The 13,598-nt window shown below is 42.9% G+C and overlaps 1 protein-coding gene across 1 annotated transcript in view; it reads left to right on the top strand.

Moving 5' to 3' along the window:
• Positions 1-13,598, top strand: part of RAI14 (retinoic acid induced 14) — a 56,666-nt gene that overhangs the window by 24,648 nt on the left and 18,420 nt on the right. Inside the window, exons 4-6 of the mRNA XM_047074103.1 lie at positions 7,244-7,308; positions 11,080-11,137; positions 11,870-11,940. Of these exons, the coding sequence (XP_046930059.1) occupies positions 7,244-7,308; positions 11,080-11,137; positions 11,870-11,940 (194 nt within the window). The remainder of the gene's footprint in view (positions 1-7,243; positions 7,309-11,079; positions 11,138-11,869; positions 11,941-13,598) is intronic.

The following is a 13,598-nucleotide window of genomic DNA, read 5'->3' as shown; positions in this document are numbered from 1 at the left end:
TTATTTACTTTTGAGAGGGAGAGTATAGCGGGGGAAGGGCAGAGAGAGGGGGACAGAGGATCTGAAATGGGCTCCGTGCTCAGCAGAGAGCCGATGAGGGGTTTGAACTCCTGAACCGCAAGATCATGACCTGAACTGAAGTCAGCCACTCACCTGACTGAACCACCCAGTCACCCCTCCATTTAAAATATATATATGTATGTATATATATAAATTGGTGGACTCCACGGCACTTATGGGCCCAGAACATTGTCCAAACGTACGATGAGTTGAAAATGTCTCAGAGCCACCAGTCACTTCCCTCCCCGCTAACATTTTCGGCAATGAGGGTACACTGTGGTCTCTGGACTGATTGTTTTCCTTTTGTCTGAATGAGGCACCAACTTCTCATGATTTCTTAAAAGCATGCAAAGAGAATGTAGGAACGAAGGAAGAGGCTTCAAGGAAAATGTGCATGGAAATGTTGATTGTGTTATCTAGACCAGTGCTTCTCAGACTCTTTCCCATCATAACAAACAAGGTAAATATGATGGCTTTTGCTGCCGATGTTTCTGTCCTTGTTGCTACATCACCTACCCCTTTCTTCTTCTCTCAAGAAAGCAGAGCAGAATCCATCAGTCACCATGCCTCACCTTAATGTGATCATCATTAGTCCAAAACATTTTTTATGGTGGTTAAGGGATGAATTAAATGGCTCAGCTCTTAGAGGTGTTGTCTTTTCAATAAACCTACTTAAATATTGACACGTTGTTATTGAGGAATGGTCCTCTTCAAAAATCACTGACAACTGGTACAAAAATCTGTGACCATAAATCATACTACCCTGTAGAATTTTCAGGAAAACAAAAACAAAGCCTGCTTTCAAAATATACACTGACCCTTTTTATTAGTTGTATCCACCAAGCATATAGGATGGTCAAATCGGTATAATTTCCCACTTTTTAAACTGGGGACTAGATTTAAGTTATAAAAGCAGAGTGTTTTTAACATCTATTTTTTAAAAAAAATTTTTTTTTCAACGTTTATTTATTTTTTTGGGGACACAGAGAGACAGAGCATGAACGGGGGAGGGGCAGAGAGAGAGGGAGACACAGAATGGGAAACAGGCTCCAGGCTCTGAGCCATCAGCCCAGAGCCTGACGCGGGGCTCGAACTCACGGACCGCGAGATCGTGACCTGGCTGAAGTCGGACGCCCAACCGACTGCGCCACCCAGGCGCCCCTAACATCTATTTTTTAACAACTGTCTTTCCCTATGAAATATTTGGAAGTCTGACCAGAGAATTTTTATGGCTGCTTTACAAGCAACTTATGAGCAAAGCACTGTCAGAGGATAGGGCCTTGGTATAGTTTCAATACGACAACAATCACATCGTTTTCGATGGTCTTTGAGGCTTCCACAAGACGGTCAGTGTGGGCATCTCCACACCCAGGGCACAGTGAGAGCTTGCTGCGTTTGGCTCCTCGATTATCATGATTATTGCTACTTTACCCACATCACCTTATCACCTTTATTATCTTTTACACATGAGGCTTTTGAAAAGGTTTCACATCTTTATTTATTTTTTAATTTTTCTTAATGTTTACTTTTGAGAGAGAGACAGAATACGAGCAGGGGAGGGGCAGAGGGAGGGAGGCACAGAAACTGAAGCAGGCTCCAGGCTCTGAGCTGTCAGCACAGAGCCCAGTGCGGGGCTTGAACCCACGAACTGTGAGATCATGACCTGAGCTGAAGTCCAGGGCTTAACCGACTGAGCCACCCAGATACCCCTATTATTATTATTATTATTATTATTATTATTATTATTTTATTTATTTATTTTTTTACAATCACCAAGCCAACAGCTCTCGTTGTACAAATCAGAAGAAGAAAGCCCAAAGACTGGTAGAAGCTCATAACAGGTTTTTGGTTTTGGGGGTTTTCCTCCTTCCTTAATCGCCTGTTTGCCAGACAATACCAGTATATAGTGGTCACATGGGAAAGTTGGCTTCTGAGCTCACTGTGTCATCTCTGAACTGGACCTACGTTATTTGTCTAACATCCTTTCATTGTTGTGTTTGCTCTTGTTCCTCACTGATGTAAGAATTGACATTTCTGGCTGCTTTTTTAGAAAACACTCCTCCCAGACAAATAGTAAAATTGACTTCTAGGCTTTTTTTTTTTTTTTTTTTTTTGTTGGAGGGTGGGGAGTGGTGGTGCCTGCATTTAGCACCCTGGAGTATGAGACAGGATTAAACAGAAGCATTAACGGAAGATTGAAGAAGACCAGAGAATCTTCTGTTTTTACCAGTATGCTTCTACGAAGCATTGGCTTTCACACACCCTTGATTAGTGAGTGTATACATTTGATGCAATGTGACAGGATACCATAATAAGAGTGGCTTCAACAAATAGAATTTTCTGTCAGTTGAAAGTCCCAAATTGGTATGGCAGCTCGGCTCCACACCGTGAGGGATTCCGACTCCGCCATCCAGGGTGTTGCTGTGGTCCTAATAGCCCAAGATGGCTTCCCTGGGATCTGCATCTCAGCAGCAGCCAGGGGCAGGGCAAGTACGGCCCATGAGTGACACACACTCAGACCTCACAGCACAGGGTGGCATATGGCCACACTGAGCTTTACGGGAAGCTGGGAATTCTGGGCAACAGTTTGTCCAGTTAAAAATGCTGAAGGTTTTGCTGTAGAAGCAGGTAGAAACAGAGATTGGAGGAGAATGTGCACTTTGTATTTCACACCCATTTTTTAAATTTTCTCTCATCCCTTTGCACACTTAACCTTCCTAATACAACATCTTTTCTCATAGAAGAGGGACTTAGGAGAGCGAGAACTGAGGTACGGAAACATCCTAATGCATAGTCCTCAGAACGGAATGCTTGAGAACCCTGACTTTTCTCTCTGCGGTTTCCAAGGACTGGTTTAGTTTTTGTTTGGATTTCAAGGTGGACTTCCATTCCATTATGCCCCTAATCCCACTCAAATTTGATGCCATGTAAAGATATGAAAGGTAATATTCATCTTAAAACTCAGATACTTTGACAATGGGTCATTTAAACTGTAAATTATAGCCAATAAAACGTATTTCCTATTTTCATTTCGGATAAAGAAAAACAAAACGATCGTATGAGTTTCGCACTTGCTGTTGACTCGTGTATAGGCAGTAAGAAGGGTCAGCCATATGCAATGATCAGCATAACGTGGGTGTGAAAATATTTCAGGTGATATACGCACATGCAAAAAAAGCCTTTTAATTCCTTAACGAACACTATACACATATATACTGGGGAGACTAAGGGTAATTCCATAACTATTTAGTAGTTACAGTAGTGGTTACTAATACGGCTTTCATTCTTGGGTCTTCTCCTGGGGTTATAACAAGGTAAACAGACTTGTGCCTCAGTGATGAAAATTTGATGAAAAGAAAATGAGGATTACTAAGGATAATGGTGTTTAAATATGTTTAAAATTGTAAATAAGAACCAAATTTATACTTCTATTGTTTAAATATAGTCAGCATTCTGAAACTCTGATTTCTAAGAAAATGTTTTAAATCTTATGTAGTTGATCCCCACGATCTCGCGGTCCGTGAGTTCGAGCCCCGCGTCGGGCTCTGGGCTGATGGCTCAGAGCCTGGAGCCTGTTTCCGGTTCTGTGTCTCCCTCTCTCTCTGCTCCTCCCCCGTTCATGCTCTGTCTCTCTCTGTCCCAAAAATAAATAAACGTTGAAAAAAAAAATTAAAAAAAAAATAAAAAAATCTTATGTAGTTGAATGTTTAATTCTCTTTATTTTTCTAAATGTTTTTATATTTTGATCTAAAACTGCAATTTTTCAGACTTCACCCTTTGGTATTTGTTAGCCCTGTATGTGTCTTCTGACTTGTTTTCAGATTTTTTCACATATACTTGAAGAGTACATCAGTAATTCCTCTATTAAATTAGCTAATTCTTCTCCATTTCCTCCAGTGATCTTAAAGAATTGAATAAATGGTTATTGTCTGAGGTAGTTTGGGGGAAAGTGTTCCATGGCTAGAATGTCTGGGCATCCTTTTTATTTTTTATTTTTATTTTTTTAAAGTAACCTTAAGTAAGGCTTGAACTCATGATGCCAAGATCAAGAGTCACATGCTCTACTGACTGAGCCAGCCAGGCACCCCTGAGCCATCCTTTTTAGACTCCCTTTCTTTTTTTTTTTTTTTAAGCTTTTTCTAATGTTTTTTTTTTTATAGTTTATTTATTTATTTTGAGCGAGAGAGAGCACACGCATGCAAACTTGAGTAGGAGAGGGTCAGAGACAGAATCCCAAGCAGGCTCCCCACAGTCAGCGTGGAGCCCACGAGGGGCTCTAACTCATGAACCATGAGATCATGACCTGAGCCGACCTCAGATGCCTAACTGACTGAGCCACCCAGGTGCCCCTAGACTCCCTTTCAACAATAGGTTTCTTACACTACCTGTTATAGCCCACAACCCTTGACATAAATAACACTGGTCTTTTTTACTCACAGGCAAAGTTCTGCTGGAATGCACTTGAATTAGGGTTGCCATGTTATTTGAATTGTTTCCTGATATTCCAGACAGATCCATAGCTGAATGGGGGCCAGACTTATGCACTGTCTCATTACACTGAGATTCTGCCACTAATACAATGTATTCTCTCCAGAAAATTTTTGCTTTTGGAAAGAGAATTTTGTGTTAACATTAACAGTAAGAGACATCTCACTTCGGTGTAATGTCCAGGGCATGACACATTATTTGGGTTTTGAGAATGTTTTAATTGAAAATACTGTTGTGCTCCTGGTTCAGGAAAACATAGCTCAGGGCCAGGGAATAAAAGAATTGTGTTTCTTTAGAAACACGGCACTTACTTCCAGGTATGAGTAGAACACTTGGAATGAAATGAAACCCTATTGTTTATTTTCTGCTGGGTTGTTTAAATCTCCCTACCATCTCGTCTTTGGAGAATTGTGTCTTTTTCCAATGGGTGCTCTTTACGTAGAACAGCTTTTGTCCACAGCAGAGACAAAAAGCTAATGCACTGTATACATGACATAAACAGTCTTCTACTTACAATCAGGATGGCTTCCAAAAGTTCATCTGCAAGGCATTTGTTTAAAACTGAAAACATGTTTGTCCTTAGAAACACTGGTACAGATGATGCTTGGGGGCCGGGCTAGCGCACCAAAGCCTATTTAATGCATCCTGTAACCGAACTGATACTATTATGCATTATACATCCTGGAAAGAGGAGGGTCTCAGGAAGTTAAAGGAGGAAGGAGAAGAGAAGATATTTGTCTTCCTACTTCCAAGGGCCTTAGTTCCGACCTTCCTCATCCTCATCCGTTTGGGAGGGGTTCCTGCCTCTGTGTTCTGCTGCACCTAAACAACCCACCCTCATGCATACCCTTAAAATCCTTCAGTGCAGCTGGTCTCAGAAAAGAAGGAATCTGATCTTTTGACCTTACACATGCTTTTGTGCAGCTTACTGTGATCCTAAAATCCTCTAATTTTTAAATATGGTATTTCCTAGCTGTATGATTCTCTAATAATTAAAGGTTCCCAGTCCATGTTACAGATTGAAGACTATTTGAAAAAGGAGAAATGATATTTGGAGACTGGTGGACCACCATATGAAAGAAATTGTTTCTGTAAGCCAGTGGTTCTCAACTGGGGTGATTTTGCCCCCAGGGGATATTTGGCAATGTCTGGAGACATTTCTGATCATCACAAATGGACATGTAAAGGGTAGAGGCCAGAGGTACAGCTTAATAACCTAAAATGCATAGGACAACCCCCCTTCCCTCAACACACACACATAGACACACACACTCATGGCTTAAAATGTCAATAGCACCGAGACTGAAACCATGCTTGAAGCATGTCCCAAAGTATGGGTTGTTTACAGGTATGACATTCGGCACATCTCGGCCGAAAAGTTTGGGAAATGGAGGATTTAAGAGTTTACCATGTGCTCTGGGTTGGCTGGCAGGGGCAGCTTCGGTCCTCTGCCCCTAAACCTCCTCCCCAGACCTTTGAAATGAGCATACCCTCTAATCGAAATTAACAAGTGTGTAGTAAGAGCCTATGATGCATCATCAGTGCTGGACTAGGGACACAGCAGGGAATGAGACAGAACTTCCTGTCCTCAGTGAGTTCATATTCTAGTGGGGAAAGAAAAACGAGCTCCATAAATTGTGTGTGTGTGTGTATTGTGTGTGTGTATTGTGTAGAGTGGGGTGGGGTGGAAAGGAGTGTGGGAAGGTGCTCAGTGCTATGAAGAGCAGGAATGAAGCAGGGATTGAAGATTAAAGGGGCGGCGGAGGAATGGGAATTTTAAAAGGGGAGGTCAGGGCAGACCTTCACAAGGCACTCTTTCAGTTGCCTCTGAGGTGAGGGAGCAAGCTGTGTGGTGATCCTGGAGGAAGAGAATCCAGGCTAAGCGCAGGGTCCAGCGAGGTGGTGAGGGGCCTCAGATGGGAGCCTCCTGGGCTGGTAGCCATACCTTCTGCCCAGAAGCTGCCCCCAAACCCCTCTTCCTTAGAAATTCTTTAGGCCCGTTAGGCTGTGGAGAGAGTTGGGTACAGCACTAGGATTTCCTAAAGCTGACTGCTGAAACATCAGAGCACGTTCTGTTAGGGTCATATTCTCTGAAGGGAACGTAAAGAAATGTGACTTTAGTAGTGTATTATTGTTCTCACCACTCTTTTCCTTCTTCCACATAAGGACTTTGAATATCTGAAAACTCCAGGTAGTTTCCGTGCAGGGGCTGGAGGACATTTGGAGGAGAGGGAAATGAAAAGCCAAAACTAGGGATTTAAGTGATGGGTGTTTAGGATGTTCTCAGCTGGTGTACAGGTGGCCTTTCCTGGGTTCCTGGGCCTGTGGCAGTCGTAGCCTGGTGTGGCTGGGGTGGATGCAGGACGTTTGGCATGCATGGGGACCGCTGAAAGCAGAACCGAGCTGTGTATCATGAGTCACCTGCCAGCTTTTAGCTCAGAGTTTAATAGCACCCCAAGAGAAGGGCACTTGGAGTAGACCCTGAATATTATGCAGTGGGCAGGATGCTCTGTGTCCTCTGCTCGTTTGTCACACTGAACTTTACAGATAAGAAGCTGAGACCTTACCAAGAGTAACAATTCTGCCTTTGTTGGAGAACAGTTTATTTCCTCATAGTTGTCTTTGTCACAGAGATAAGAAAGGGATTTAAAATGTGTGGCCTCTTTTTCCAAGATTTTTTTTTTAATCCATTTAGGACACAGTGCCTTGCACCTCGCAGCCAAGAACAGCCACCACGAATGCATCAGGAAGCTCCTTCAGGTAAAATGGAACAACTTAAAATTATAAATTTTTAAAATTATGTCATCTTTTAAATTTAACAGTAACTGTACCTGTGAAAGAATAACACACACACACACACACACACACTCCCTTAAATACCATCCCAGAACCTGGGTTTCCTAAGAAGCATCACAATTTAAATGACAGCCAAGGAAAAGATTATTTCCATAGCAATGGCACTGATAGGGAAGAAGATCCTCATCAGAATTTGGAGTGTCTTCCTGGGATACAGCCTTTTTCTTGCCTTTATCAGCTCCTTGCGTCCTTTTCTGAGAGACTTGTACCCTTTACATAATCAGTTTAAAAACTATTTTTCATGCGATTAGAGATCCTTGCAATATAGGATCTCCAGTATCCTAATAGCCTTTCTTTCAGTCATTGGTAGAACACAACTCTTTTTGAGAAACAAAATTTCAACCTTTATTTCCTTGTGTGTAACTTTAAATGTGCCTTTAGTTCTTAGTTTTTTGCCGAGGTTCTTGGTTTTATTCCCCTTTATAATTTGAAGCCAACTCCCTGGTTTGATAACCTGGCCAGTTTATAATGATCGCTTAGGGGGACGACATCTGTAAATCTTGAAAGATGAATATTTAATGAAAGCCCAGTAGCGGCCCATACTGTAACATCCAGCCATTGCCAGTCAGCGTGCAAGCTGGTTGTTTTCAGGAACAGCACAGAGCCATAAAATATGTGTTTGGAGTGCTATCTCTTCTGTTGAGCTGTTGTCTCAGCCTTCACAGGCACTGTGTGGGACCCAGCATCTTGCTTTAATTTGGCTCTGCGATTCTAATGCAGAAATGTGGTCACATTCTTCAACTTGTCCTGCTCTGTTGGTCACACAGCTTCTTGTCTTGCGTTATGTGACGCAAGCTGCCACCAGTGCCAGGAATGCAAACCTTAACAGGCCTTTGAAGTGAAATTCAAGAAAAATAGATCAACATCTGTGATTATTATTATTTTTATTATTATTATGAGGCTCCTCTCTGAGAACAATTAAAGTAGAACTTCCCTGCTTTCTCTGAGGCCCGGCACCTTGAATAAATGACAATCATGGACTTGCCCAAGTGCACTGCCTCCATACCCTTGGTCTTGCCTTAATTTTTTTTTTAACTTATTTGTATCTTAAATCTCTGTTCTCATTCTGGCTTGGCTATCCAGGCTTTGCATCTGGCTCTGATTTTCAGGAAGAATGAACTTGACAGGCTGGAAATCCTCATGGGCAAGGACCAGATATTCTAGCCTCTAATGTAATTTTATATCTGGTTATGCAAATGGATTGGTTTTTCTCTGGAATCTTTGAAGCCTTTAAACACTTCCTTGTGCTATTCTAAAATTAGGCCAAAGCATGGTAAGTCGTAACTTGATCTCCGTTCCTCTTACCACTGAAGGGCAGACAGACATTTCACTCTTAACATTGCCTGTTCTTGCCTCTGACTTGCAGACTTGCTGTTCTTCTTTCTGAATAGTTGTTAAAACCTGAGGCTTTGAATTTTTTTTTAATGTTTATTTGTGAGACAGAGCATGAGCAGGGGAGGGGCAGAGAGAGAGGGAGACAGAATCCGAAGCAGGCTCCAGGCTCTGAGCTGTCAGCACAGAGCCCGACGCGAGTCTCAAACTCACAAACCGTGAGATCGTGACCTGAGGTAAAGTCGGTCGTTCGACCTACTGAGCCACCCAGGCGCTCCTAAAACCTTGAGGCTCTGATGTCCTCCTAATGGGTCGCTTTCCTTGGGTCCTGGACCTCTCCAGCCAGTTCTTCACTTCTGTCTTGGCATCCTCTGCCCTCTGTGATGTGACCCTTGTTGCCTCCCGCCCTCCCTCACTCTCTGCACTGGATCCTTTCTCTGAGCTCTCTAGGCCTTTGCTCTTACTATCTGTCTGCTGGAGATTCTTCTCTTCTCCAGTGGCTACCGTTTTAAAGTTTGCCTCCTCAAGGCAGTGAGCGCAAACAGACCCTTGTGAGATTCTTCAAATTCAAATGAACTCTCCTCTTCCCCTGATAGCCCACTAGTCCCCCCCCCCACTTTTAACAAGTGCCTCCTGGACACCGTGCCCTATGTCAGGCATTGAGTATATTTTCACGAGCAGAGCATCCCTTATCCTGATGAAGCTTGCAATCTTGTAAACAAGTCCCCAAATGCATGTTACAAATTGCACCACATCAAGAAGAAAACTGACCAAGTACTGAGAGAGATGGGTGTGGGGTGAACGATCAGGGAAGGGCTCGTGGAGGAGGTGATATTTAAGCCGAGAACTTTGGAAAGAGCCAAGGGGAAAGCATTCCAAGCAGACAGAAGAGCAAGTACAGAGGGCCTCGGGTAGGAAAGGCACTGGTCAGGGAGGAAAGAAAGCCTGGGGCTGAGTGAGCGTGGAGGAGAAAGAAGGGCATGGAGTGCAGGCCTGTGTGTCATGGCAGGCAGGCCATAAGTCCTCTGAGCACAGCATGGAACTGTGGAGGGCTTTTAAGGAAGGACTGGTATTCACAGTTTTAAAAGATCACTCTAGTTGTATAGAGAATAGAGGCGAGAGCAGAGCTGTGGAGCCCGCCAGGAGGCTGCCCCAGCTGTCTGCATGAGAAGATGCTGGCCTAGACTGGGTGGTGTAATGGGGAAAGAAAGAGTAGACCAGGTATGTTTAGGTCACAGAATTGGCAGGACATGGTGGTGAATTAGATGGCGGAAGAGGAGGAGGAGAAGTTAAAGGTGACTCAGTGGAAGTTTAGGACGGTTGCATTTGAGGTGCTTACGTCAGAGCAGAAATGTGAAATAGGCAGCGGGTTATCAAGCCAGGCGCTCGGAGATGACGTTGTGTACAGCTGAGAACATATGCTCTAGCCCAGCGCATCTGGGTTTGAATCCTGGCTCTGCCATGTCCTGTGACTTGAGCAAATTATCACCTTCTCTGTATCTCAGTTTCCCCATCAGAAGATGGGAGTGATAATAGTGTCTAGCATTATCAGGAGCCTTAAAACAATGAAGAGTGCCCAGTGCGTAATAGCTAATATGTACTTAGGTTTGTTATTGCGAAGGTACACATTTGAGTCTTTAGCCTTTAGATGACATTTCAAGCTACGGGCATGAATGAGATTACCAAGAAGGAGAGCACCGAGGAACCCCAACATTCTGTGTTTGGCTCACGGAGGGGGAGTGGCCAGAGCAGTAGTGGGAACACCAGGCTAGTATGGGCGCTAGGAGCTAAGTGGAAGGACTGTTTGGAGAAGGGGGTGGATTGCGGTAAGAGGAGGACACAGATGTTTGTTGTCGTGGGAAACACGAAGGTTATTGGTGACTGTGGGGCCATCTCTGTGGAGTCTGGAGAACAGCATGCAACTGCAGTGGGTTTGGAAACGAGTGGGAAGCAAGGCAGCATGGATCGCATGTGGGCAGTTCTTTACAGGAACTTGGTTTTGTGAAGGGGGACTAGAGGATTAGGCAGGAAATGTGGGGGGAAAGACGGGACCAAGATGAGAACGCCTGGAGCGTATCTGTCAGCTGCCGGTGATGGGATGCTAGTGTGAGAGGGAGGACAGGACGGCCAATGCGGCAAAGAGGTGACCTTTTGCCTGGGTCCCGATTACTTGGAGAGGAGCTCCCCTCCCCATGGGAGACTATAGGTCCTGGAGCACAGCAGTTGGGGCCTATTCATATTTATTCTCTTCCTGATAAGACACATCACAACCTTGCAGGAAAAGGATGAACTCAACAGAGCGGAATGTTTATTATGTGTATTTATTTATTTTTTGTCTTCTAGTCAAAATGCCCAGCCGGAAGTGTGGACAGCTCTGGGAAAACAGCTTTACATTATGCAGGTGACTTTCATTCTCTTACTGATCCTTCTGCCATAAGAAATACTCAGTTATCCTTTTCCTCTTTCAAGCCATTTTCTTTACCATTTTATTTCTGAGGCTGTTGTCTGTCATCATTCCTGGAATTTCTGTCTTCCTCAGTTTGCAAAATGTGTAGGGTTTTATCAGGGAACACATCTAAAATTCATCAGTTGCCTGCCAAACTGTAAAAATTGCCATGGTTATTATATTTTAATTAATGTAAGTTTCTTGTTTAAGCTAAGAGATTTTCATAAGCATTTAGAGATTTCATGTAATATGTGATACAGATTTTTTTGATTTGGGGATCAAAAGAAACTCCCATTTTATTTCTCAGTGTTCTGTTTTACTATCTTGTCATTATCTGTCACACGGCTCCCAAGTAACAAAACGTCAACACCGAGCTCAGGGAGTGATGAGATTTATAAATTTCTATTAGTGCTAGCTGGGGCAAAGCTAAGTCCTACAAAATGCCAAACCAAATATTTGCACAAAGGCAACTGGCAGACAGTGGCTCTAGGTCTGGAAATTAACATTGAAATGTAACACTAATTCGGAGCACCTTACTTAACCTTCCGGATACGACTTCTCTTCAGTGCAGCTAGTATAACATAGCAAACTGGGTGGAACACGAACTTCTCCGTCCTGGGTGCGTGTGATGCCCCTGCTGGTGAGAGCCCCTGTGTGACGGGCTGTGTCTTTGTTTCCTTCCCTCAGCGGCACAGGGCTGCCTTCAAGCTGTGCAGGCTCTTTGCGAGCACAAAAGCCCCATAAACCTCAAGGATTTGGTAAGTATCCGGCAGCTGCTAGATGTGGAGATGCACACTGGCGTCTAGAGCGCTGTGGGCTACCTCTGCAAGTCACTAAGACATTTAGAGACCTCAGCATTTGGCGAAAGTCTAATGCGTTTCAACCTAGATCCTCTTCTGCAAAACGGATCCAAGTATTATCTCTATTGGTCTCTGAATTTAATGACACATTGAGAAGACATTTTGTGACATGCACTTCCTGATGTGTACATTTGTTTCTCAGGTCATCTGCCATCAACCTAAATGTATTAATAAGTCAATTTCTTGACTTTTAGAAGAAATAAGTCTAAATAGAAGTTCTGTCATTTCTGTTAACTTCCCGTGTATCATCTTGGGTACTCCTGGTTAGGATTTCCCAACTCTGAAAACCACTTCTAGCCTGTTTAACCTTGCTGGGCTACTCTGAGAATAAATTTACATGCCAGTCACTCCTGACTGCAAGTTTAAATGTCCTGCCATAGCATAGAAATTATATGCTATGCATGCATTATATGCTACGCATGCATTATACCTAATGGGAATATTGTTATGTGAGTGTATAGAATTGTAGATAAATTCCTACTCCCTGAATCTCAGTACTTCATAACCAGAAAGTATTATAACTTTGCAGAGATAATTTTTTAGAAATGTGTCTGAAATTCTATTTTAAACGGAGACTTAATCTTTAAGCAGCAATTGTATTTTTCAAAATAATTGGACATATTGTAATTTTTTTCCTTTGCCTACTTGAATACATCTACCTTAAAAGTTACTATCAACTGCATTTGGGAGGTATGTTCCAAGGAATAAGCAGAATACAAGCTTCTCTTGAAGCTTTTGTATCATTTGAGTTAGGACCCCTTCACCCTAAGATTGTGGAAATAGTCACCTATGTATTCTTCTAGTATTTTTTCACTTTTTTTCTGTTGTAGTGTTTACATTCTTCATCACCTTACATGGTTTGTATATGAGTTGGGATCTCATTTTCTTATTTTATTTTATTTTACTTTATTTTAATTTTTATTCCAGTGTAATAAACGTACAGTGTTATATTAGCTTCAGGTATATAACATAGTGATTCAACATCATTTAAAAAAATTTTTTTAATGTTTATTTCTTTTTGAGAGGGAGCAAGACAGAGCATGAGCAGGGGAGGGGCAGAGAGAGAGGGAGACACAGAATCCAAAGCAGGCTCCAGACCCCGAGCTGTCAGCACAAAGCCTGATGCAGGGCTTGAGCTCATGAACCACGAGATCATGACCTGAGCTGAAGTCAGATGCTTAACTGAATGATCCACCCAGGTGCCCCTCTACAGCGCTTTTTTAAAGGATTGCCAATTGTCATATTAAATGATTCTTTCCATTGATCTTTATCTAGTCATGTGCCAAGAATAGGCAAACTCTTAATGTTCCATTCTGGTACTTGTAAGGTTATGAAAGCATGTACTTTGCAAGGGAATAGTAGAATGGATGGTAGGATGCGTGGAGTTTGCTTGGAAGAAGCTGCTTGGAGGGCAGCGGACCTACTGCTGCCCTGTGGAAATAAGTCCGCCTGTTCTTCAAAGCCATCCCCCAGTAAACATGATATGCTTGCCTGGAGCCTTTACATACTTGATGTTCCACTCTCTGTCATGTCGCTGCCAGACTGAGGGTTGGTCA

This window comes from Lynx rufus, unplaced genomic scaffold, assembly GCF_022079265.1.
Source record: "Lynx rufus isolate CCGP_SWC_20201006 ecotype Redwood Valley unplaced genomic scaffold, mLynRuf1.p SCAF_1, whole genome shotgun sequence".
Classification (NCBI taxonomy): domain Eukaryota; kingdom Metazoa; phylum Chordata; class Mammalia; order Carnivora; family Felidae; genus Lynx; species Lynx rufus.
This window is presented reverse-complemented; position numbering and strand designations above follow the sequence as displayed.